This window comes from Salvelinus fontinalis, chromosome 3 (assembly GCF_029448725.1).
Source record: "Salvelinus fontinalis isolate EN_2023a chromosome 3, ASM2944872v1, whole genome shotgun sequence".
NCBI classification, from domain to species: Eukaryota; Metazoa; Chordata; class Actinopteri; order Salmoniformes; family Salmonidae; genus Salvelinus; species Salvelinus fontinalis.
This window is the reverse complement of record NC_074667.1, coordinates 36,796,895-36,822,328: the sequence shown is the minus strand read 5'-3', so window position 1 is coordinate 36,822,328 and position 25,434 is coordinate 36,796,895. Positions and strand designations below refer to the sequence as shown.

General features: G+C 41.3%; 1 protein-coding gene across 7 annotated transcripts in view; it reads right to left on the bottom strand.

The window, feature by feature from the left end:
• Positions 1-22,899, bottom strand: part of LOC129846683 (low-density lipoprotein receptor-related protein 1-like) — a 168,011-nt gene extending 145,112 nt beyond the window's left edge. For all 7 annotated transcript variants that reach the window (XM_055914578.1, XM_055914580.1, XM_055914582.1 and 4 more), the window contains exon 1: positions 22,296-22,899. In XM_055914578.1, the coding sequence (XP_055770553.1) occupies positions 22,296-22,392 (97 nt within the window). In that variant the 5' untranslated portion in view covers positions 22,393-22,899. The remainder of the gene's footprint in view (positions 1-22,295) is intronic.
• Between the last annotated feature and the right edge of the window lie 2,535 nt (positions 22,900-25,434).

Below are 25,434 nucleotides of genomic sequence, written 5' to 3'. Positions count from 1 at the left end.
CCGCAGCTATGAACCCAGTACTGCTAAAACAGAAGTAATTTTTGTTCAGTGTTATGCATTCTCAGCATCCCTACCCTAGACTGTATTCCCTAAAAGCCCTTCTTCATAATTTAATGTCATCCATTACAATGGATTTGGGTTTGTCAGGCAAACATTTAGAAATTATCATCTGGAACTCATAATTGGAATTTAAGATAAGTATGTGCAATGTGACAAACCTTATTGGTGATGGATTATAAAACTGTCTAAATTTTAAAACATGAGCTGGCGCACAACCTGAAAAATGTTTTGTGTGGAGGTGTGAACTAATGGCGATTAAACTATAAAAAATAAAAAAAAGTTGCACACTCCATGTATAAACTCCCAGCAATTGAATGGGTATTTACCAACGTTTTGGCATCACTGTGCCTTCCTCAGTGTGTAGTTATAAGGATTATAAGCCATCAATACCAGGGGACAACTAGGCCTACGTGCCATTTCTCTTCATGAAGACTTTGCCCCATCCTTGTTCAGTTACTATATGGAAGACAAAGGTTCTGAGCCACCAACAGACCAGACATTTAAAATCGGACCCAAAATGCTTTTATTCCCGAAGGGAAACCTCTTATAGTCTGAAATTGTCTATTGAGGGCTGTTAAAAATGGGGGCCCACTGAAAGAAAAGGACTACATGAAAGAATTCCCCATCATTCTATGCTTTGTAAGCAGTGTCTGTGCAACAAGAGTTCAATAATCTCTACAAACCTTAGGAAAGGAGTTTCTCATTGGCGAGTGAAAGATGAACAGTTTCTATAAAATAATTGTTTGAAAATCAATAAAAAAAAGATTCCATCCAAAGCTCTTCCAAGAGTAGCCAAGACACTGAGCGGCACACAATTGGCCCAGCATCGTCCGGGTTAGGGGAGGGTTTGGCCGGCAGGGATGTCCTTGTCCCAGCACGCTAACACGGTCGCCAGGTTCTTTCCTCAGACGCATTGGTGCGGCTGGCTTCCGGGTTAAGTGGGCATTGGGTCATGAAGCAGTACGGCTTGTTTTAGTTGTGTTTGTTTTGCAGGAAGCACGGCTCTCGACCTTCGCCCCCCGAGTCTGTACGGGAGTTGCAGTGATGAGACAATTGGATACCATGAAATTGGGGAGCAAAAAAAAGGGTACCATTTTTTAAATAAAAAATAGAAATCGTCCTGGTAAAGCTGTCTCTGACTACTGTCGGTAAAGCTGGCAAGCAAATAAAACAATATTCAGAGATGGCCAAATAGCTAAGCTAGATGTTAGCCAAATTAACGTGATCCGTCATTAGCTAGCTAGCCCATTTGACGTGGTCCATCAATCAAATGTCTGTTTAAGTTGCTTTCCAGCAGCAATCATGCATAAACAATCTTAAAATCAATGTTGAAAGGTGTATAATATTAGCTAGCTAAGGTATGTTGGTTGGGGAAATAAATAAATAAATAAATAAATAGCAACTTACCACAATGTTGAGGCAACTTTACAAAATTTCTAGCTGGCAAACATTTCCAGCTAGCGATACATGGGCAAATGTGACCTTCTGCTGCTTCACATGCAGAGTCCACAATGGATGGAAAATGTACCTAAACCACACCAACACTACATGGCCAAAAGTATGTAGACCCTACAAATTGGTGGATTTGGCTATTTCAGTCACCCCCATTGCTGACCGGTGTATAAAATCGAGCACAGCCATGCAATCTCCATAGAGAAACATTGGCAGTAGAATGGCCGTCCTGAAGAGCTCAGTAACTTTCAACATGGCACTGTCATAGGATGCCACTGTCAAAGTCAGTTCGTCAAATGTCGTGTAAAAATTGTTCTCGGTTGCAACACTCACTACCGAATTCCAAACTGCCTTTGAAAGCAACGTCAACACTAGAACTGTTCGTCGGGAGCTTCATGAAATGGGTGTCCATGGCTGCTCGGCCATGGGGGTCCATGGCGTAATGCCACGCGTCGGCCGGAGTGGTGTAAAACTTGCCGCCATTGGACTCTGGAGCAGTGGAAACGCGTTCTCTGGAGTGATGAATCACGTTTTCTCCATCTGGCAGTCCGACGGACAAATCTGGGTTTGGCAGATGCCACGAGAATGCTACTTGCCACAATGCATAGTGCCAACTGTAAAGTTTGGTGGTCTGGGGCTGTTTTTCCATGGTTCTGGCTAGGCCCCTTAGTTTCAGTGAAGGGAAACCGTAACGCTACAGCATACAATGACATTCTAGACGATTCTGTGCTTCCAACTTTGTGAAAACAGTTTGGGGAAGGCCCTTTCCTGTTTCAGCAGGTCAATGCCCCCGTACAGAAAGCGAGGTCCATATAGAAATGTTTTGTCAAGATCCATGTGGAAGAACTTCACTGGACTGCACAAAGCCCTGACCTCAACCCCATTGGGATGAATTGGAATGCTGACTGCGAGCCAGGCCTAAATCTCCCAACATCAGTGCCAACCTTACTAATGCTCGTGGCTGACAGGAAGCAAGTCCCCGCAGCAATATTCCAACATCTAGTGGAAAGCCTTCCCAGAAAAGTGGAGGCTGTTATAGCAGCAAAGAGGGGGACCAACTCCATATTAATACCCATGCTTTTGGAATGAGATGTTCAACGAGCAAGTGTCCACATACTTGTCAGGTAAAGTACAGTTTTACATCACTCAAATATCCAATTAAACGGTGGCTAATATTGAGCAGTAGAGGTGTACCAGCTGTGTTTCATGCTGTAATGCATGGGAGCGGGCTGTGAGCTTGCCCCCAGGTGGGAATGGAACGTTAGGAAGATACAGTTGTGTCATTGGGTACAACCTGACGATACTTCTTTCACATCAAAAAATGTCATGCTGTTTTGTTCACTGTTTGTAATACAGCCCAAGTGCCGTCTCCTATGTCACTGATGTACTGTAGTGTACTGCCCTGGCCAACGTACTGTTAGAGTCCTGTCGACATCTCAAAGAGTGAAAAAAAAATCCAGATTCATGGACATTTTCGGGGCATTTGTTCACTGCAGAGGTGTTGAATGGGGGAGTGATTGACATCACAAGCTTGTTGACATCTCTAGAGACAAAATGTGTTTCAAAAGGGAAGGAGGGGAGATGAAAGGTTATGGTAGAGCTCCAAGAAAAGACAAATGTGTAGGTCACCCCCCCAAACCTCTGCTCTGGATAGAGAAAGGTAATTCATCTGGGAAGCATATTGAGTGGTGGGGATGTGTGGGGTTGGGGGGGGGGGTGGGGAGAGGGATGGTACCCTCACTCCAGATGGAATTCTCAGACCTTTTTTTTTTGTTCTGAACTGAAGTTCAATATGAGGCAGGAGGAAAAATTTGCAAAGACACATGAGAAGCCATGGATGAAAGGGTGAATGCCTTGTTGCGTAACGTCAAGAGACTTAACGTCAACTGCACTGGGTAAAAGGAGAGTTCAGCATCCACTCCCTAGTCCTGTCTCTCTGCTCCAATGCCCTCACAAAGCACATGCTTTGTCCACGGTGACCCTCAGCTTACATTGTGCTCCATTTATACAGCTGGCTGCTATTTACCTCAACCAGCCATGTTAGGCACTGTAGCTCAGGGCTTATACTGTAGTATGCCACCGCCACCCGCTGTGGTGGACTGGAGTGAAGCGGGCCTGAGGCGGGCCTGAGGCTCAGGATATGTGGGACATTCCCTTTATTGAATTCAATTGCATCCACATGGCACCACTTACAGGGCTGGGCAATCTGAACAAGACAATATCGCCCCATAATGGATACAACGATCACGATAATGGTATAAAGCATATGAGCGCTCCTAGGGGCTGATTCAGACATAGGAAATGTATGCCTTTCCTACACACTTCTCAGTAGTTGGCATTAAGACTTACCTTATGCAGGTGTGTAAGGGGCTTTGCAGGCATGCTTCTCTTGCACAGGCTGAAAACATTTACTTCAACCGCTAAAAACCCTCCCACTTACTGGCCAACAGATTCTCGTGGAGTTTTCATTCAATAGGGTTTATAATACATTTCTCTTAAAAAGGTTAGGTAGCATAAACATAACCACATGTAACATGGATTAGCATTAGTACATGCATAAAAAGTCCCAACGCAAAGTTACATCTCACTTTTCTATTTTCGAGTTATTACATAAAACCGATCAGAATGTTTTTCTGTGGTGTGATGTAATAAGGAGGACCCGGCAAGCCATCTTGTGCCCAATAATGTAAACTCAACAGAAATAAATTACATTTAAATCAAATAATTTGCACTCATTTCCATTGCATTTTCAGACAATTTACAAGCAAATACTTCATGAATGTATTGTTACAAATCAACTTCCAAGGTTGCTAGCCAACTAGCCTGCTAATGTTAGCCCTACCAGCCTGCTGACATTATGGTACTAGTGCCTGAGTCAGCCAGTTGCTATCAACACCTAGCTTACAGCTACATTAAAGTAACCCAAAGTGTTTTAAATACATAATGTGATCTAACCAATTATCAAATAATGTTAACTGCATATAGCCATCTTAGCCAGCCAGCTAAAGTTAGCTATTTAGCCAACTAGCTATTAGCCTAGCTAACCACGACTGTTATGGGTCGGCAAGCTAGAACCCAACTACTGGAAATCAGCTAGAGAACACCACAACAAAAACATAAACACTGATTAAAAGCAAAAGAGAGAGCAGCCTTGATGGCTGGGGTCCATTCAATGGTAAAACTTTTTTAAAGAAGAATGCAAGCAGAGTTATCTTCCAAAGCGAGGGGGAGGTGGGCGCTTCGTCGGGCCAGGGGAAAGTCAGGGAAATCCAAAATAGATATATTCTAGATATCCGTCAGCTGGCACTAAGCCAAAGTGGAAAAAGTTACAAAACTCACAGCCTACTTCAGAGAACATAACCAAAAAGTTGACAAAACAAAAAGGAGAACAGATGAGGTACTACACAATTAGAGCAAGCAGGTATGTTTCTCTTTCGTTTTGAGCCCACGGCAAGAAGTCACCAGAGCCTGCCGTGCTAACGGGTTCCCACTAGATAACAGCCACAAATTCGGTGAAGAGCTGCATGGCCGTACGTTCCCCATCTGCTCACCTCACACTCACACGTAACTAGATTGTGACTACAACTAAGTTACTTTGTCTTTGACCACACGGTTACATTGGTGAGTAAAAACTCATGCATCCTACCCTTTAAAACACAGTGTACCTTTTTAATTTGTATTTTGACGACAGACTCACTAGAATACATACTGAGAACAGGTTCAGAATATAGGGATCAATTAAAGATATCCATTTAAAATATACACATTTGTCTCAGTTTCAGCACCCAACTGGTAGACTTAAATACTCTGATCTTATTTCGTCAAATTTTGGGGTTAAGAAAGTATGATTGAATCATAAAAAAAACAGATTTGGAGAGCCAGATTTGAACATGAAATATATAGATCAATCAAAAATAGTGCTTTGATTCATCCTGAAAGTTGTCATATTCAAGTCCAATCCATGAAATATTGGAAGGCGGAAAAGTGTACAATAGAGGTTGAACAATAGTCCTATAAATCTACCCTAATCATGGAACTCTGACAACAGTCAGTCGTCGTGAACCATGCACCAGACTCCAGGTTTAACCTGCTGTGTGTGGTCCGAGTTAAATCATTATCCAAATATGCTACATGTCCCAAATTATTGCACAACCTTAACCTAATATATGATCCACTAATGCTAGCGATCCCCAGGAACACCTGCACGGACATGACAGAGGAAAGAAAGGTAAACGGAATGGAATAATGCAAAATGTAGGCTACAAATTGAAGAAAACTAAACACTAAATTGACAGTTGTAAATGTATGTGGGTATTACTGACGGTGGCTCCCGATAGTGGAAAATATTTTACATGATACAAAATGGTAAAATAAAAAAAAGCCTGGGTATATAATAAATAAATAAAAAACATTCTAAAGCGCATTTATCTACTCGGCAGGTTCGGCCCTACAGAAGAATATAGCTTGGGTCTCCAAATTTCTTCCACGCAAATTACAAGGTCATACAATTAATAATAGCACAGCTATTTATAGCCTACCCCACTGTGGAAAAAGGGGCCACAATACATGTCATGTTTTTATATTTTAATTTCACCTTTATTTAACCCGGTGGGCCAGTTGAGAACAAGTTCTCATTTACAACTGCGACCTGCCCAAGATAAAGATATGCAACTCACATGATTTTCAGTTTGCTTCCATATGACTGGTTTCACATTTGTATCCAGGGATCATAAGGAAGAATCATCTAAAAACAATGTGTGTATTTACAATCCCCTTCTCCAAACGAATTACTAATTTACAAAGCTCTTATTCATTTTTAATGCTGCCGGTCAAATGCCTGGTGCAACATTTTCCTAACAGAAACCCTGGCATGTGGGTTCACCTTCCAACAACCCTAAGTAAAGCCAAGACAACGCAGGAGTGGCTTCGGGACCTGTCTCAGAATGTCATTGAGTGGCCCAGCCAGAGCCCGGACTTGAACCCGATCAAACATCTCTGGAGAGACTTGAAAAATAGCTGTGCAGCAACACTCCACATCCAACCTGACAGAGCGTGAGGATCTGCAGAGAAGAATGGAAGAAACTGCCCAAATACAGGTGTGCCAAGCTTGTAGCATCCTACCCAAGAAGACTCGAGGCTGTAATCGCTGCCAAAAGGTGCTTCAACAAAGTACTAAGTAAAGGGTTTGAATACTTACGCAAAACTCATAATTACATTTTTATATAAATTTGCAAACATTTCTAAAAAACAGTTTTTGCCTTGTCATTATGGGGTATTGTGTGTAGATTGATGAGGCAAAACAATTTAAATCATTTTTGGAATAAGGTTGTAGTTCTCCCGATTGATCCTTCGACCTCATGACTTGGTTTTTGCTCTGACCATGCACTGCCACCTTTTATACAGACAGGTGTGTGTGCCTTTCCAAATCATGTCCAATCAATTGAATATACCACAGGTGGACTCCAATCAAGTTGTAGAAACATCAAGGATGATCAATGGAAACAGGATGCACCCGAGCTCAATTTCGAGTCTCATAATGGTTTGTTACATTCAATATAGGCGTTGTGGAATTTAATGAACAGATGTTGCTCTCCGGTTTCGTGACGAAACGTGTGTGTAGTTGATTTTATTCCGCCAATGTGTGACGGTTGTCTTTTTGTTGTCACGGCCTCATTGTATATCACAGTGGCATATGAACGAACGGGTTATAGATCAAACAGGTTGTAATATGGCTTTTTTTTACTGGCTTCACACCCCAAATAAATAGCATGTGCTATTCTCATGAATACGCAGAGTTATGTTCCATTTACGCACACTTAACTCTGGTCTGAATTCCCCCCATTGAATAGGTTGAGGGCAACTGGCCTCTGGACAATTCCAACAGTATACATACTACACACATCCATAGCACAAAGCCAATTCATTCACAGCATACTGGTCAGACCTACTTCTCTCAATGTTGCAACTTAGGCCCTACATCACTACAACACAATTATTCCAGAACAGGTCTTGAAGATCCATCTCTCATTGAAAGCCAAGGCAATAGAGAGCTTGTGCAATTCAGGAGTGAAGGAGCCAATATCTACAGTTCTGTTGCTTATCTGTCTGGGAGTAAGAGTAAGGGAGGAATAGATGGAGCAAGCCAAGGAGAAAGGGAGGAGGGAGGGAGACCGTCAATGACTGAATTAAGACGAGTCAAGTTAAGAATGAAGGATGAGTTGGGGAGAGAGCCCTACGCAAAAAAAAAAAAAACTCACATTTTAACTTGGCGGGTCCGAATTTGAGTTATCTTGAAAAGCACCATTAACTGGCCTAGATGGGTTTCTTCACTATAAATGTGGGGTTTCAACCACTGGTGAAGACGGACTTGGCCTATGAGGTATCCGTCACATATCATTGTCGGGGGCCTAAAATCAGTCTCATGGTTTAAGGCATTTCCCAGGTGCCACTGAGTCAGTGTGGGCTTGGGAAATGTCCCATTTAAGAGATTATGTTCACCCTATCTTCAAAGACGCCAGATTAGGTTGTGTGTTTGAGTTGGAGAGAGAGAGAGAGCGAGTGTGAGAAAGTGTATGACAGAAATGAAGCTCCTTTAGGTAGAGGCTGTTACCACTGGGACTGTGAAAAAGTTCACACATGAGGAAAAGATCCAGAGAAAGAGGGGTTGGAATGACTTATGAAAAAGTCCCTGCATAATTTTGTAGAATTAAAAATTGGTGCATGTGTACAGTATATAAACTCAGCAACAAAAAAAAAACATCCCTTTATCAGGACCCTGTCTTTCAAAGAAAATTTGTAAAAATCCAAATAACTTCAGATCTTAATTGTACAGGGTTTAAACACTGTTTCCCATGCTTGTTCACAGAAAAAAAAAAAAAACGTGACAAATAAAATTGGATTTGATTTGAGAACCATAAACAATTAATGAACATGCACCTATGGAACGGTCGTTAAGACATTAACGGCTTACAGACAGTAGGCAATTAAAGTCAGTTAGGAACATTTAGGACACTGAAGAGGCCTTTCTACTGACTCTGAAAAACACCAAAAGAAAGATGCCCAGGGTCCCTGCTCATCTGTGTGAACGTGCCTTAGGCATGCTGCAAATGTCAATGTCTGTACTGTGAGACGCCTAAGACAGCGCTACAGGGAGACAGGATGGACAGCTGATCATCCTCGCAGTGGCAGACCATGTGTAACAACACCTGCGCAGGATCGGTACATTTGAACATCACACCTGCGGGACAGGTACAGGATGGCAACAACAACTGCCCGAGTTACACCAGGAGTCCACAATCCCTCCATCAGTGCGCAGACTGTCCGCAATAGGCTGAGAGAGACTGGACTGAGGGCTTGTAGGCCTGTTGTAAGGCAGGTCCTCACCAGATATCACCGGCAACAACGTCGCCTATGGGCACAAACCCACTGTCACTGGACCAGACAGGACTGGCAAAAAGTGCTGTTCACTGACGAGTCGCGGTTTTGTCTCACCAGGGATGATGGTCGGATTGGCGTTTATCGTCAAAGGAATGAGCATTACACTGAGGCCTGCACTCTAGAGCGGGATCAATTTGGAGGTGGAGGGTCCGTCATGGTCTGGGGCGATGTGTCACAGCATCATCGGACTGAGCTTGTGGTCATTGCAGGCAATCTCAACGCTGTGCGTTACAGGGAAGACATCCTCCTCCCTCATGTGGTACACTTCCTGCAGGCTCATCCTGACATGACCCTCCAGCATGACAATGCCACCAGCCATACTGCTCGTTCTGTGTGTGATTTCCTGCAAGACAGGAATGTCAGTGTTCTGCCATGGCCAGCGAAGAGCCCGGATCTCAATCCCATTGAGCACGTCTGGGACCTGTTGGATCGGAGGGTGAGGGCTAGGGCCATTCCCCCAAGAAATGTCCGGGATATTGCAGGTGCCTTGGTGGAAGAGTGGGGTAACATCTCACAGCAAGAATTGGCAAATCTGGTGCAGTCCATGAGGAGATGATGCACTGCAGTACTTAATGCAGCTGGTGGCCACACCAGATACTGACTGCTACTTTTGATTTTGACCCTCCCTTTGTTCAGGGAGACATTAATCCATTTCTGTTAGTCATATGTCTGTGGAACTTGTTCAGTTTATGTCTCAGTTGTTGAATCTTATGTTCATACAAATATTTACACATGTTAAGTTTGCTGAAAATAAAACGCAGTTGACAGTGAGAGGACGTTACTTTTTTTTTGCTGAGTTTACATCATGTATCTTATCACATGTACAGCATACAGATACAGAGCCTTGAGTGGAAAATCTGTCAGACAGTGGGAGAGCTGCTGCTACAGCATCCCAAACAGCAAATGCAGAGGCAACGGAAGACAGTCTATCAGCACACCACTTTGCAATGAGCTGGAGGCAGTATGCATTTTGAAACATATACTTAATAGTTTCAAACCTGAGCGTTTTACTACATATTGTCAGAATTATCTTACATTGCATCAAAGTATCCTAGTCAAAAATCAGACCATATCCATGGAGGCAATTATTTAAAATAAACATTCTCTCATTGTCCAGTAGCCAACAGCACAATCCTAGTCACATTAGCAACCCATGCCAGTTGTTGCATATTAGATATCCCCTCTAATTGATATTTTCATCTCTGTCACAGGAAAAGCTTGCTGTGTTCTCCCGCTAATTGCATTATGGAACATTTGCGCGTAGCCTACTGCCTTGTGCGCATTGCTGCGCTTATAATGTGACGTAAAAAAAGAGTATAAACATTAAGCTAAACAACCTGTTGCAGACTCATTGCTTGAAAAAAATATATATATATAATAATAAATATGAATGACCATCATCTAAATGTGATTTCTGTCATTCTGAGCACGCCCCAATTAGGTTACGCACCCAATGCAGATGGGTCCGGTAAATTCAAAATGCTGCCAGTCAAATGTCCTGTGGCACATTTGCTTAAAGAAAATGAGGGTGAGTGACTCGTTGGCTGGGTGTCATGCAGGCATGATATCTCTCAGCTCATAATGACATTTCACATTCCCACCCCCCCATGTCCTCCTAGAAGTTTCGATTTTAGCCCTATAATTATGAGTCATTCAGTCTCAAATATCTGTTTTGTACACAGCCAAGAGTTCAAAATGTTACCTTTGTGTATTAGCCTATGGGAAGTCAGGGTTTTATTACTTTTTATTAAATTCCACTTAGGAGTAGGTCTTTAACTGTCCACCCCATAATCATTCTTAATACACTTAACTGCTTTGCGCTCCCTTCTCACATCTCCAGAGTTATTTTTAATTTCACTGGGCAAGTAACTTAAGAACAAATTCACAATGATGGCCTACTACGACCAAACGCAGACGACGCCGGTCCAATTGTGTGTCGCCTAATCCCGGCAGGTTGTGATACAGCCTGGATTCAAACCAGGGTGTCTGTAATGAGGCCTCAAGCACTGAGCTGCAGTGCCTTAGACCGATGCGCCACACGGGAGCCCAGAGTAACATATTGTATCACAAAAGACACCGTCATAGGATTTTGGCCATTTGGAAGCAATTTAGTCTTGAGGCTAATATTATTCTTTGTAATGTTGCAGTTTTTCCATTTGTATTCCTAGGTTTACTGTCACAATGATTTGGTATGAAGTTGTTGATAGAAATACTTGGGTCAATGGTTGTTTGAAGACATGACTAAGTATTTATGTTCTAGTTCATGTATGGGTGTCATCATGTTTTCATGTAGCAATGTGGTGGAGCTAATCAAGCCTTCCCAGCACCGCCAACACACAGAGGTTTTGGGAATACTGTTGAGGAAGTTTCCAGAGTTACTGGAAGAAGATCCTGGTTCTTTTTTCACTCCCTCGCTCAGTTGCCTCCTCTCGTTATTCTCAACCTGAGATGGTTATCGTTGGCAACACCCTTTAATTGGTGCAATACAGATGTACCAGCGTGCCCAAGGCCATGCGTATAGCCTGGCACTTGAACTGTCTCTTGTCTACGCCCAAATGGCAGACTATTCCCTATGTAGTGCACTAGGCTCTGGTCAAAAGTAGTGCCCTATGTAGGGAGTAGGGTGGCATTTGGGATGCAACCCGTCTATCTCCAGTTTGATGCCTGAGGCTATCAAGTACAGACTATCTTGTCAGGTTTTACTATTGACTGACTACTTTGACAGGCCAATGCTTGCTGAACATAGGCCTTATACACTGCACTAGCACATTATTCTCCTGAAAACACATTTACATTTTCACATTCACCATCTGCAGGAATGTCATTTGCCTTTTGAACTTCAGTCACAGACCACTGTTAGGGTGTCCATTAAACAAAGCCCTTGGTGGGCTGACCCTTGCCCTGGGTGAGGTGGGTACATGTTTTGTTCTGGATATTTTATTGCCTCCGATTGTTGGTATGTGGAGGTCAATCAAACAGCCTGGGGCTTCCGGGCTGTTAGGCCTCATACCTGGCCATTGACCATCCTCACAGGGCTGTGGACAAAGCCTGTGAAGCATTTAGAATCCTGCCTATGTTAACCACAGAATGATGTTAGCATGCCATTAGTGCCTCTAAATCACCACTGTGTGTGAATGTAGCCTGGGGTAAGCGTATTAAAACACCTTTAAGTGAGATTAGTGATGTGATGTTTTTTAAACCCCACTCCTCCAGTCAGTACATACTGTGTGCCTCTAGTACACCATAGGCAATTCAATGCTGGGCATTTCCATCAAAAAGGAAACCATGAGCACCAACGTGAAGCTCATAGGAGCATATCAAACTGTGCATCAAATGAAAGCTAAGAATTTATATTTTAGGGAAATGAAGGCATATACATTTTTAGACCACTTTCCATCAAAAAAACATGGCATAAGCAAATGCTTTGATTTCTGGATAAACAAAGAGAAAAGGGATTGTAGAAAACATCTACCAGGAAAAACTCTTAAAAGCAGTGGCGATTTTAGCCACATGTACAAAAAAAATTTGGGGGATGCATACCAGCAAAGCCACTACACAACACAATAATTGCACTATATCGGTGGCAAACGGAGCCCAAACTGTTAGCACCTACAAAAAGCTGTCCCAACAGCAGAGCTTTCTTTTCAGAGCCATGGATTGAAGCCTTTCCGCCGCTACACCCGGCTATCAGCAGAGCGTTGTCTGGCAGTGAAACAGTTCATTCAGCCTCATTTACTGCCTTTTTTAAAACATAAGGGAACAACAAGCAGATAAGAGGCCATCCATCATTTCGATAAAGACTAATGAGCAAGCTAGGACGAACGTAGTTAATAATTTTTTCAGCCCTTTTGAAATGTACAGCGACAGAATTCAGAAAATGGGCCGTTCTTACAGTGTTCTCCCTGTACACCAAGTCAGAACCGTAGGATAAATAAAGGGGGCATATAAGCAGACAATGAAAGCTCTTACAATATTCAATAATTACATTTCTCTAAAACAGGTTATAGGCTACATGTGCACCACCAAGTCAGAACAGTAGGCAAAATTAAGAGGGGAAAATATACCAAATTATTAGGGTGAGGCACATGGGCTACTAAAGGTTTACTACACAACATACATTCTGTATTACTTTCTTAGCTACAGTATACATATCTCCCTGGCATGTTACATAATTTATGCAGCAGCATACAATACATTTTTGGACTCACCTTGTTGTGCTGTACGCACTTGAACAGGAAGGTGGCACGGCGGTCTTTCGTGGGCAAATTTTGTCAAAGTCTGGCATTCTCTGCATGCATGGTGCTTTCAAGACAGCTGGGAACTCAGGTAAAAAATGGTTGAATCATGATGACGTCAGTGATCTGAAGGTTGTAGCTCTAGAAAGAGGCCCGAGGCTTTCAATTCCGAGTTGGGTGACCGTTCAAAACATATTTTCCTAGTCAGAGCTTGGCGGCAGAAATCATGCTAGATTGACAGACTGTTGTTGTTGTTGAATGTTTAACATTTTAAACTTGGAAAAGAGACCCTTAAACCCAGACTTGGGACCACACACCCACTCAAGTGAATAGCAGGCTAGTGACAGCTTTGCAATGCTTGCAGTTAGCCACTGATTCTTTCCAAACCCTTCATTGTTTAATTTGCGATTTTCAACTTGTTGTGTAATGTTCATGTCCAATACGTTATCTATAATTTATTTATCTTCATATGACAAGGATTAAAAAGGATTTGCCAGTAGATTGTCAACTTGATTCATGATGACTGCTAGCTAAGATTTTGAAAGTATGATGTTGATATAACAGTCCAATCAAAGCTACTGTAGATATAACGTGATTTGACGTCATTTTATATGTAGGCCAAAGATCTTGAGCCTTCTTGGATGGGCACTTTCGCTCTGCCGCTCACTCTCCAGTTGATGTCACCTCTCCTGGATCTTACCGACACCTACCCATGAGCCCCCTCTCTTTCCATTTACTGTAACCAACATCCTCACCCACTGAGCACCGGACACCCATGGACGTTGACATTTGGTAGTTGACAGTCCACCCTGGCGATGATGTTAACGTCCACAGACGGACCGGTCCCAATTATATACGTACTGTATGTTTCACAAGTTTGGCTAATACAGTACATTGAGTAGGGCACAGTGCAATACAATAGTAAAGAACAGTATTGTACAGTATATTGCACTGCACTCTGCTGTACTCTATTGTAAGGCACTATACTCTGATGTCCAAACCTAATTCCGTTGCCAAAGTTGGCATAGTCACAGCTCTCCAATAAATTAGTTTTTGTAAATTTCAGTGGAAATTAAAAATAGTTCTTGTGCATAGTCTTGTATAGTTTGTTAAACTTTTACAAATCAATGATTTTTGTTTGGTATACATTTTAAAGTAAAAAAAAAAAAAAAAAAAACTGCTGATTCGATTGTGAGGGGGAAAGAATTGCTTGTGGTCAAAGGCTTTCATCACACCTGATTGGGCAGAGACAGAGGCTGTCTTTACTATGATGTAACATCCTGGACAGGGACACACTGTCACATTGATGTCCTCCATCTTCACACCTCATTGACCAGGGACAGAGGGAGTGAAGTGTACTGGACTGGTGAGGTTTGTGGACCAAAGGAGATCGACCCAGACACACTGGTTGATGATGTAACATCACTAAAAGCAGGCAACATTTCACGTGTTTTTCATAGCAGATGGAATCGATAAACTACGGTTGTAATGTGTTTTCAATGTGCGAAGGCTGGTGCGTGCCAGGGGAGATGCAATAAATACATATTTAGTCAACTCAACTCTTTCTCACTGTGAATGATAACATACTAAAATGATAAAATGTTTTGCCCTTACGTCATCTCAAATGCTGTTACGTAGCCTAGCGGTTAACAACATTGGCCCAATAACTGAAAGGTTGCTGGTTCAAATCCCCAAACTGACAAGGTGGAATAATCTGCTGTCCTGCCCTTGAGCAAGGCATTTAACTGACAACAACTGTTCCCTGGGTTCTGATGTAGTCATTGATTAAGGGGGGGTAAATGCAGAATGCAGTCAGGTTGTGTGACTGAATGCATGGTACATCAGACCTCCAGCCTAACAATTACATATCTTGTGGTCAGGCAGTGGGTCCGATCCATCCCATTATGGTTTCTGTTGAGTTGTATTGTGCAACAGTTGCATGAGCAGATTAGCTGGGACCACAGGTAACAGTGATGGTTTTGGTTACGATGCCACAACTGCTATTGAATCATCATCCCTCAGGGTCTCTTACACACTACATTCATGGGTGTCTACAGTGGATGATGGGTGAAAACGGTCTTAGGGATGGTAGATAAGTCTAAATGAGAACAAGGTTGTGCAGCACACACTGCCTGTATGCTTGTGTTGGTCCCGTGAGAAGACACTAAAGGATTTCATTATAATCCCCTCTAAAATGTTTCCCTCAGCAGCAATCCAAGTAGCTTAAACTGTCATGCCTGGCCTACTGCACTGTAGGTAGACTGTACAGAATCACAGTCATGCGGTAAATGGAGGTCTCTTATTTGGAACATAATTATTACAGATTCCCTTATTGTTAAAAGGGGATTGTGGTCAAATCAAAGAAGCAATGGTCTGATGGTTCTTCCTCTTCCCACTTCTCTGTTGCAGTTTAATGTGTAATCCTCATTTCAAATGATGGGGGGGTAAAGTCTCCACCCACTGTGCACCACCACACCATCCAAACTGCACTTTAGGGGAATGAGACCAATCAAATGTGATCTTATTAAATGGGTCTTGCCTCTCCATACCAGAGACATACATCGAGTATTACAAACATTAGGAACACCTTCCTAATATTGAGTTGCGCACCCCTCAGAACAGCCTCAATTAATTTGGGTACGGACTCTACAATGTATCGAAGGCATTCGACAGGGATGCTGGCCCATGTTGACTCCAATGCTTCCCCACAGTCGTGTCAAGTTGGCTGGATGTCCTTTGGGTGGTGGACCAGTCTTGAGACACAGCAGCGTTGCAATTCTGGCAGGTAGGAACGTTGGGCCAGTAACTGAAAGGTTGGTGGATGGAATTCCTGAGCTGACAAGGTAAAAATCTGTCGTTCCTGAGCAAGGCAGTTAACCCACTGTTCCCCGATGACGATTAAGGCAGCCCCCTGCACCTCTCTGATTCAGAGGGGTTGTGTTAAATGTGGAAGACACATTTCAGTTGAACAACTGACTAGGTATCCCCCTTCCTTAACACAAACCACGGCGCCTGGTTCGTACTACTCAGGCTCCCGAGTGGTGCAGTAACCTAAGGCACTGCGTCTCAGTGCTAGAGGCGTCACTGGTTAGAATCCAGGCTGTATCAAAATTGGGCGTGATTGGGAGTCCCATAGGGCGGCGCACAATTGGCCCAACGTCGTCTGGGTTTGGCCAGTGTAGGTCGTCATTGTAAATAAAAATGTGTTCTTAAACTTGCCTAGTTAAAAGGTTAAATAAAAAATATCATACCCGTTCAAAGGCACTTACATGTTGCGTCTTGCCCATTCACCCTCTGAATTGTCCACATACACAATCCATGTCTCAATGCTTAAAAAAAAAAATCTTTAACCTGTCTCCTACCCTGTATCTACACTGATTGAAGTGGATTTAACAAGTGACATCAATAAGGGACCATAGCTTTCACCTGGATTCACCTGGTCAGTCTGTCATGGAAAGAGCAAGTGTTCTTAATGTTTTGTACACTCAGTGTATCTACTACTTACATTTGACCTGTAAATCTAAAAGGTCTCAGGTCTGTTGTGCCCCACATGGGTGTAACCGATGTGAAATGGCTAGCTAGTTAGCGGTAGTGCGCGCTAATAGCGTTTCAACCGGAGACGTCACTCGCTTTGAGACATTGAAGTAGTGGTTCCCCTTGCTCTGAAAGGGCCGCGGCTTTTGTGGAGCAATGGGTAACGATGCTTCGTGGGTGACTGTTGTTGATGTGTGCAGAGGGTCCCTGGTCCGTGCCCGGGGCGACGGACTAAAGTTAAACTGTTACATGGGCAGGGCCATTTTACTTGGCAACCCTCCAAGACATGAGCACATTCCAACTGTTAATTATGTACATTGCCCACATACATATCAGGGTTTCTGTCATGAAAATTGTCACCGGACAAGTGACTGGGAAGATTTTTTATTTATCTGACATTTGAGAAATGTACCATTCATCATTGGGTGCGTAACCTATTAGGGTGTCCACCCACGCAGCCAGAGCCATCAAACTATGGATATTGGCCAAATGAGACACATATACATGTCCTTAAAAACAGCCTATAACAAAAACACTATTCCTTGTTTTCAATGTGCATAACAATATAGCGTATTCGTTTACCCCAAGGGGTGCATGTTTGTCCTAGCACTACACAGATTGTTCAAATTCTGAACTAATCATCAAGCTTAAATCAGCTGTGTAGTGTTAGTGCAAAAAAAACTAATGTTTTTATGAAACGCTGGGCTACAGTGTCTGCTATACAGATATAGGCATACGGAAGGAGGCTAATTTGCAATTCTATCCGAATATTTTTTAATAAAAGATAAGCATTATATTGTTAGATTATAGGAGTAACTCTGGTAGGCCTAAAACATTGTTCCTCACCTCAAGTTCAACTGTCAGAGTTAATTGGAGCACTGGTGCGCACTACCTTCATATCATAGGCCTGCAGTAAAATAGGTTAGTAGCCACACCTTTACAAAAGTTTCTAAACTTTATTAGGGTAATATCAATAGTCAGTCAAGACATTGATAAGGAAAATACAAGCAGGACATTATATCACGGAAAACACAACGTTACAATTGGAACTTATATTTGGCCCCCCAAATAAATGGCTCAAGAAAGGTTAGTGCCTACCGTACCCAGAGAATGGCAGCAATAGGCTAATTATATTTACTTAACAAAAGGCCTATGTATAACCTAACTAAATACAGAGCACACAATTAAAAAAACAGGTTGAACTTAATTTATCCAATGAAAACTGTCCAACAGAATGAAACAAAACACATTTTGCATATTTAAAGAACTGATTTAGATTAATACATAGGCCTACAATAAATAAGGATATACAAGAATAATAAAACAAATTAAATACTACAAAAAAATTATAATAATTGCATCCTACCTGAATAGCGAGTTGCACAGTAGCCTGCATAAGGCCATTTCTGTGGTGCTAAAAAATATTCTTCTTATCTCATCTATTATGTAAATAATGTAGAATTGCATGAAATGCTTTTATAAAAGGCTACCCCCCCCCCCCCAGACCATGCAAAAAAAGTTGTCCCGGTGTGTGGAAATCCCAAACATGTGTCTGCTCAACTGTATGCAAAAAAAGAAGCACCCCCACAAACTCAAAACATATTTTAGCAGCTATGGCTGGGACAAAAACTGCAACTGGCTAACTGAAGAATGTTTCTGAAAGTCTGACACCTTTTTTAAAACGCCCCTTTCCACCAAAACGCTCAGAGGCGCGCACAGGTAATTGTTTCCAGACGTCCCAGATTTAGTCATTTGGGGTATCCAGTTAAAGTTGGGAGCCGTCTGTTGTGTAGCACCTTCCACATTCTGACTAGATGACACGAGAGAGCTAACAAACCCACTAGAACTTAATAGCTATTAATTGATAAGACATAAAAGTTATGTGCAGCACAGAAGGCATGCGCAACACTTGAGCAGCCTAGATGGGCAATTGCAAACTCCTTCAGTTGACAGATCACTATTTTTTTTTAAATTAGTCTAGAAGGCCTGATCTTCCAGAAGGTCGCATGCTCAACCAAATGCATTGAGAGAGATTGTTGAGATGCTTAAATTGTGCAACCACCAATTGCATGACATCTCACTCATCTTATTTAGGTAACATTACACCTTCATCAGCATGTTAAATTGAATGAAAAAAGACAGGATGAGGAGTAGCTTGGAAGACAGAGGCTTTTAAACGGAACGCTTTCTTTAGGAAAGCAGCAGCGTTGGTGGTTCTGGTGAAAAGAAACTGAGCAGGTTCATGAAATAAGCAGGCCTTGCAGTTTATAGAATTACACAAAATACATGGGCTACACAGTACACTACAGTAGCAATCATGAAATTGGGGAAAGTATTAGGCTACATGTCTTTCATGCAATGTAGCCTTTTTAATGACAATTAACGCAATACGTATTTGATTCAGTAATGAGCTGAATGTAGATGCCAGTAGATGTTTTAAGGGTCATTCCATTTGATTTCAAATCACTTTTTGACCACGCACACACCTTTTGATTTGAGTGCAACTTTCCAAACATACAGTATTTGCCCATGGTAGAGTTGGTCAGAAAGTGACATTTTGGGCCTGAATGTCAAAACTTTCAGGAGTTAGAGGTGCTCAAAGTTTACCCATTTTGCACACCCCACTATAACATGAGACATTCATGTACATCTTCATCACTGGAAAATATGAATAGTTGAGTTTGATAGGGTTTAAAAGCTTACCAACAGTGTTGACAAACTATTTTATAATTTCCTTTAAAAAAAAGTTTAATAGCATGTTGGCATGTTTTTAACCATTAAAGGGGTACTGCGAGATTAAGATTTAGTATTTTGTCTACTTACCCAGAGTCACACAAACTCATGGGTACAATTTTTATGTCTCTGCGTGGAGTTTGGAGATTATGAAAGTTAACATATTAGCACAATTGCTGGAAGCTATGTGGTTGGTCATTTAGTCTTACAAAGCTATACATAGTAGTCAATATTTTATACATTTGTTAATGTTACTGAGTGACAATCATAAGAAACAAGCTCTATCCACTTCCTCATTCTTTCCCGGAATTCGCATAGAGATCACAACATTGTATCTGTCCCATTATGGCGTCTGAGTTCACGGGCAGCGCCATCGAGTAACATGCAACGTTGCGATCTCTATGCGACAACAAGGAAAGAATGAATCTCGTTTCTCATGATTATCAGTAACATTAACGAATGTATAAAATAGCGATTACTTTGTATTTATTTTTTACATACAAGTCCAAATGTATGTGTTAATGAAATAAGTATTAGTATTTTTGAGTGTAAGGTATTTTCCGTTACGTGTCGGACCCCGGGAAGACTAGCTGTCGCCATTGGCGTCGGGGTGATCCTAATAATAATAATACAAATTATCATAAAATCATATGTATAGCTGTAAGACTATAAATGACCAAATAAAATGTTAATTAGTCACATACGCCAAATACAACAGGTGTAGACCTGAAATGCTTACTTACAAGCCCTTAACCAACAATGCAGTTCAAGAAATAGAGTTTAGAAAATATTTACTAAATAAACTAAAGTACAAATAAAATAAAAAATAACGAGGCTATATACAGGGGGTACCGGTACCGAGTCAATGTGCAGGGGTACAGGTTACTCGATGTCATTTGCATATGTATGTAGGAGTAAATAGACTATGCATAGATAAACAGCAAGTAGCAGCAGTGTAAAAACAAAGTTAATAGTCCAGGTGGCCATTTGATTAATTGTTCAGCAGTCATATGGCTTGGGGGTAGAGGCTGTTAAGGAGCCTTTTGGTCCTAGACGTTGCTCTCCGGTAACAGAAAGAACAGTCTGACTTGGGTGACTGGAAACTTTGACAATTTTTAGGGCCAACCACCCAGCTTTAGTGTTGTTAGAAAGTCAATTTCTCTGCTTTTAAGAGGCGCTGGCTACTGTATCGGCAGACTTCAAGCAATTGCGCTAAGCTAACGATATGCTAACTTCAATCATCACTAAACTGAAAGCAGAGACATAAAAGTGGTATCCATGAGTTTCTCTGACTCTGGGTAAGTAGAAAAATGTAATCTCGCAGTATCACTTTAACATAAAGGATCTGAAAACACGTAATCGACGATTTTTTATTTCTTCAATTTCCACTTATATTGTAGCTAAAACCCTCATTTATATAATCTGAGGTGTTTGTGTTGTGCCCAACATCGGTTGAGACAAAGCATACTCTTGAATACAGGGTGGATTTAATTTCAATTATAGAAATATAACTCATATAATGGACCTATCCCTTCAAACCATTGCAATTTAACTGGCACACAATTTAAAATGTACATTTTTACTTCCAATTTACTTTCACAAAGATGGCCGCTGGTCCACCCACCGTCAAATGTCAACTTAAAATGTGAATGTCTATTCTATTATCTATATTTCTATGATTAACAGGATTCTATCGAATATTGACAGTATAATGTAAAATAACTGATATTCCCAGTCAAGTCAACCTGATATGTGGATTTCCAAACATATTTGTGATACCATTTAAGTTTAAAATCGATTGTACTCCCATTTTAGTAAATGTATTGGTCAAAACATGACACCTACCCTGTATTCAAGAGTATGCTGTGTCAACTGATGGAGGGCACAACACAAACAACTCAGATGATGTCAAATAGAGTCTAAACTAAAACATGCGATTTTATTTTATAATCTAAATATACTAGTTTAGACAAGCTATTTTAAGTTAAAGATAACAAAACAAAAAAATAGTTTGACAACCCTGTTTGCTTTTAAATGATCAAACTCAACCGTTTATCTTTTCCAATGATGAAGACTTGAATTTCTCATGGTATGGTGGGGTAGGCAAAATGGGTCAACTTTGAGCATCTCTATCTCCTGAATTTTTTTTTATTTTTTTTTATTTTACCGTTATTTTACCAGGTAAGTTGACTGAGAACACGTTCTCATTTGCAGCAACGACCTGGGGAATGTCTTGGCATTCAGGTCCAAAATGTCACTTTCTGACCATTTCTAACATCGGCAAATATGTATGGAAAGTTTCGTTCAAACCAAAAGGGGTGGGGTCAAAAAGTGATTGAAATCAAATGGAACGACCCTGAAGGCAGTTGCAACATTGTAGCCTAAACACTCATATTCATATCTTATGTAAAAAAAATAAATGGCTACATACTGACTGGTTACATTTTGTAGCCAAAGACCTCGCTACATGAATGTAGATGTGACAATGTATCGCATCGTTTTCTGTGAATTGCCTACCTATTCACAGTCGCAACCTAATAACAAGATTAGCCTATTCAACGTAGATATGGCAATTGACAACAGATGTGAATTCCAATGGCTGGTACACAAATAAGCGACTGTTTTACTTGCTGCTCTGTGCTAAATCAAATAGCCACATAGCCTAACAATCACTTGAGAGCTAATGTGTATTCCATGCAGCAGCGCACCGGGCAAACATAGGCAGAAATGATTCTTGCAAATAGCCCTAAACCGGGTCAATGGTATTTTTTCTGAATGGTTCAAGAAAGGGCAGTAAGGACGGAGCATAAAAGGGAATTAGCGAAGGTTATCTGTGCTGCTTACCGTCAATGGCTCTGGCTGGAACGATTACCTCCAAACTGTGCAAAAATGCCAAGAAAAACAACCCAACCGCCAGCGTGTTCGCTGTGGCGCGAAACATTGTTTCATAAAAGAGATAAAAACAAGATAAACGAAATAAAACTCATCCACCACCGCTTTTTGGTCCTGTCAACCGAGAGTTCGCAGTCAGCCTGCGAAATGTTCCCGTGCCGGAGCGATGCTCTGTCGATGCGCAACGGAGCTGCAAGGGCTTTGTGCTCGCAACGAGAATAAAAACAGTGTACTCTATCAGAGCTAAAGCCACGGCTTCTCCAGCCCCGGGAATGCTACGGGTTCCTTTGATGCATGGATACCATGTAGCTGGACTTATCTGTTAGCTAGCCTTTCTGGGTTGCTGCACACGAATGCAGAGATGAAGAAGAAACGGGAGAGACGGCGCCTATGATGTGCCCAAACCATACAGGGGTGTCCTTTTCTTTGTTCTCCGTGACAGCCGGCGACACAGTTCTGACAACCACAGCAGAAAATAAAAAAAAGTAATAGCAATTTCTTTCCCAACCCCACCACCTCTGTTGCTGGTGGTAACGCAGATTGAGTCGGTATTGAGCCTCATCCCCTTAAATCAGCGAGCTGATGTGTGTGACGTCACCAACACCAATGGCTGGCCACATTTCTGTCCACCGAGCATCCTGCGCGGCAGGCGACTATTGGGCAAATTATTTTCGGTGACAAGCTCCACGAATCAAACCAGAGCGCGAAGAGTGTATGTTGATAATAGTGCTACCCATTTTCAGTTGTCTCAGATGGATATGATTATTTTTCTTTCAAATGCTAGTGGCGTAGTCATCTCCTCATCCAAAGCCTGTTTCGAATGCCAAATTTGTCCACAGAATCTGCTGAAATATTGATATTTGCCCATGTGTCGTACAGCATAGGCTACCTAGAAAGGCCTACAGTGGCAGCCTAGATTGTGTGAAAGCAGACAAATAAATGTATGAAAAAACATTACATAATTTTGTTATATTTATGTCTGGGTAAAGGTGCATACTTCAGAATTGTTAGCATAATCCTATATCTAGAGTGAGAATTTATTTGCAAAGTTTCAGGACAATTTTTTCCTGGGATGGGGGTGAAACATCCCATAGTAAGTCAAAATGATGAGTAAAGGAAACGAAGTGTGGAAGGTGTTGAGCAGCTCACATGCTCATAACTGCATACACTATCACTATGTTTATGTAGAGGAGACTGGGGTTGATTGTATTTCTCAGCAGTATATTTTACAATGCCATTTTCATTATTAGGAGAAAGACCAAGGTCTTGGATTGAAATGGGGACTGTTTATATCCTAATATCTTATTCCAACATGGAGTTAAACACCATTAAACACACTGTCGACTTGTGACAACCAGCCCCATCACAGGGTTGTCACACAGTATGGGGTTGGTTGTCACAGTGTTTGCCATTTGTTTTTCAGCAACAATTTAACCAATTTACAAAGTTTTGGAAAAAGTAAATCCTTTATTTAGGGAAAAATAAATTCAACATAGTTAGATGATTTGACATTGTAGTTCTTACTCCACTCAAATCTCCACCCGGCACAGCCAGAAGAGGACTGGCCACCCCTCATAGCCTGGTCCCTCTCTAGGTTTCTTCCTAGGTTTTGGCCTTTCTAGGGAGTTTTTCCTAGCCACCGTGCTTCTACACCTGCATTGCTTGCTGTTTGGGGTTTTAGGCTGGGTTTCTGTACAGCACTTCGAGATATTAGCTGATGTATGAAGGGCTATATAAAAATGAACTTGATTTGATTTGAAATCATCATGTTATTAATGCTTAATAAAAACAAACAACAGTAACCATCTGATATTTGGATGAAAATAAAATATTTCGATAAAGTAAAAAAAGTAAAGTTAACACTTTTTGTTGAAAACAAAGAACGCTCTTTCAAACAGGAACAGGTATGTTTGTGTGTGCCTGTGCCTGTGTGTTTGTGTGCGTATGTCTGTCTGTGTGCGTGCGTGCGTGCATCTGTGTGTGTGTCAGTTTTGACAAGCAGGTCGGACCGGACCAAATCTGAACCAATCATAGAAGTCTAAGTTTCACACGTTTGTAAAGCACTGTATAGAGTACAGAAAATAAAAGTATAGTAGAGTTCAGTACAATACAGTAGAGCAAAGTAGGATACAGTACAGTAAATCAGAGTATAGTTCAGTATAGTAGAGTACAGTACAGCACAGTAGGGTAGAGTACAGTATAATGTACTGTATTGTATCCTACTATACTCTACTGAATTAAACTCAACTGTAATCTACTGTACGCAACTGAATAAAACTGTACTCTGTTGAATTAAACTCTGTACTGTACTGTCCAAACTTGTGTTACATAGACGGGTCGTTCCATCAGTTTGGTGCCTTTTGAGAAGTCTAACTTGGTCATAATTCTTTTTGATTTAACCTAATTTTCACCCACAAAAATTACTAAGTGTCTATTAAGTGCCAAATAAAGTAACAGAGTTGACCGTAACAGGGTTGACAATTTAATTTTAAATCAGCTATAAATACCCCTGTTGTGTGCAACAGTGAGCGACAATTGAATGCAAGCTGTTTAAATTGTTTAAACATTTTTATCTATGTGTAACAAGGTTGACGTGTTATGGTCGACCGGCTCAGTTTTACACCCCGTTTTGATTATTAGATGTTAAATGTTTCTTTAGATATTTTTTTTATGGAACATTTTCACCATATTAAAACAAGAGTTCAGTTCACATTACAGGGTTGACCTTAAAGTGAGAGACAGACTTAAATATATCACTAATCACATAAAATAACTACGAATCTTCTGAAATGACTTTTTCAAAGCAAAAAAGTGATGGTGAAAACTTGAAGAAATATGGGGCTTAAGTGGGTTAAAATCTTCATAGAAGTCACAGAGGGTGCATGGAGGGACATATCAAAATTCCTATTAAAAATCAGATTGACTGAATTATCCATGTGGTCTTTAATATAACAGGCTTTTAAAATACAATATTAGGGCACAATTTCAACTTGAAATATGAAAGGGACGCAAAAGGCACTCATTTTGTGTAATGACCTAGATGTCTTTTGAATACATTTAAGTCATGACTGTACTGTGTTTTGTTTGTGTC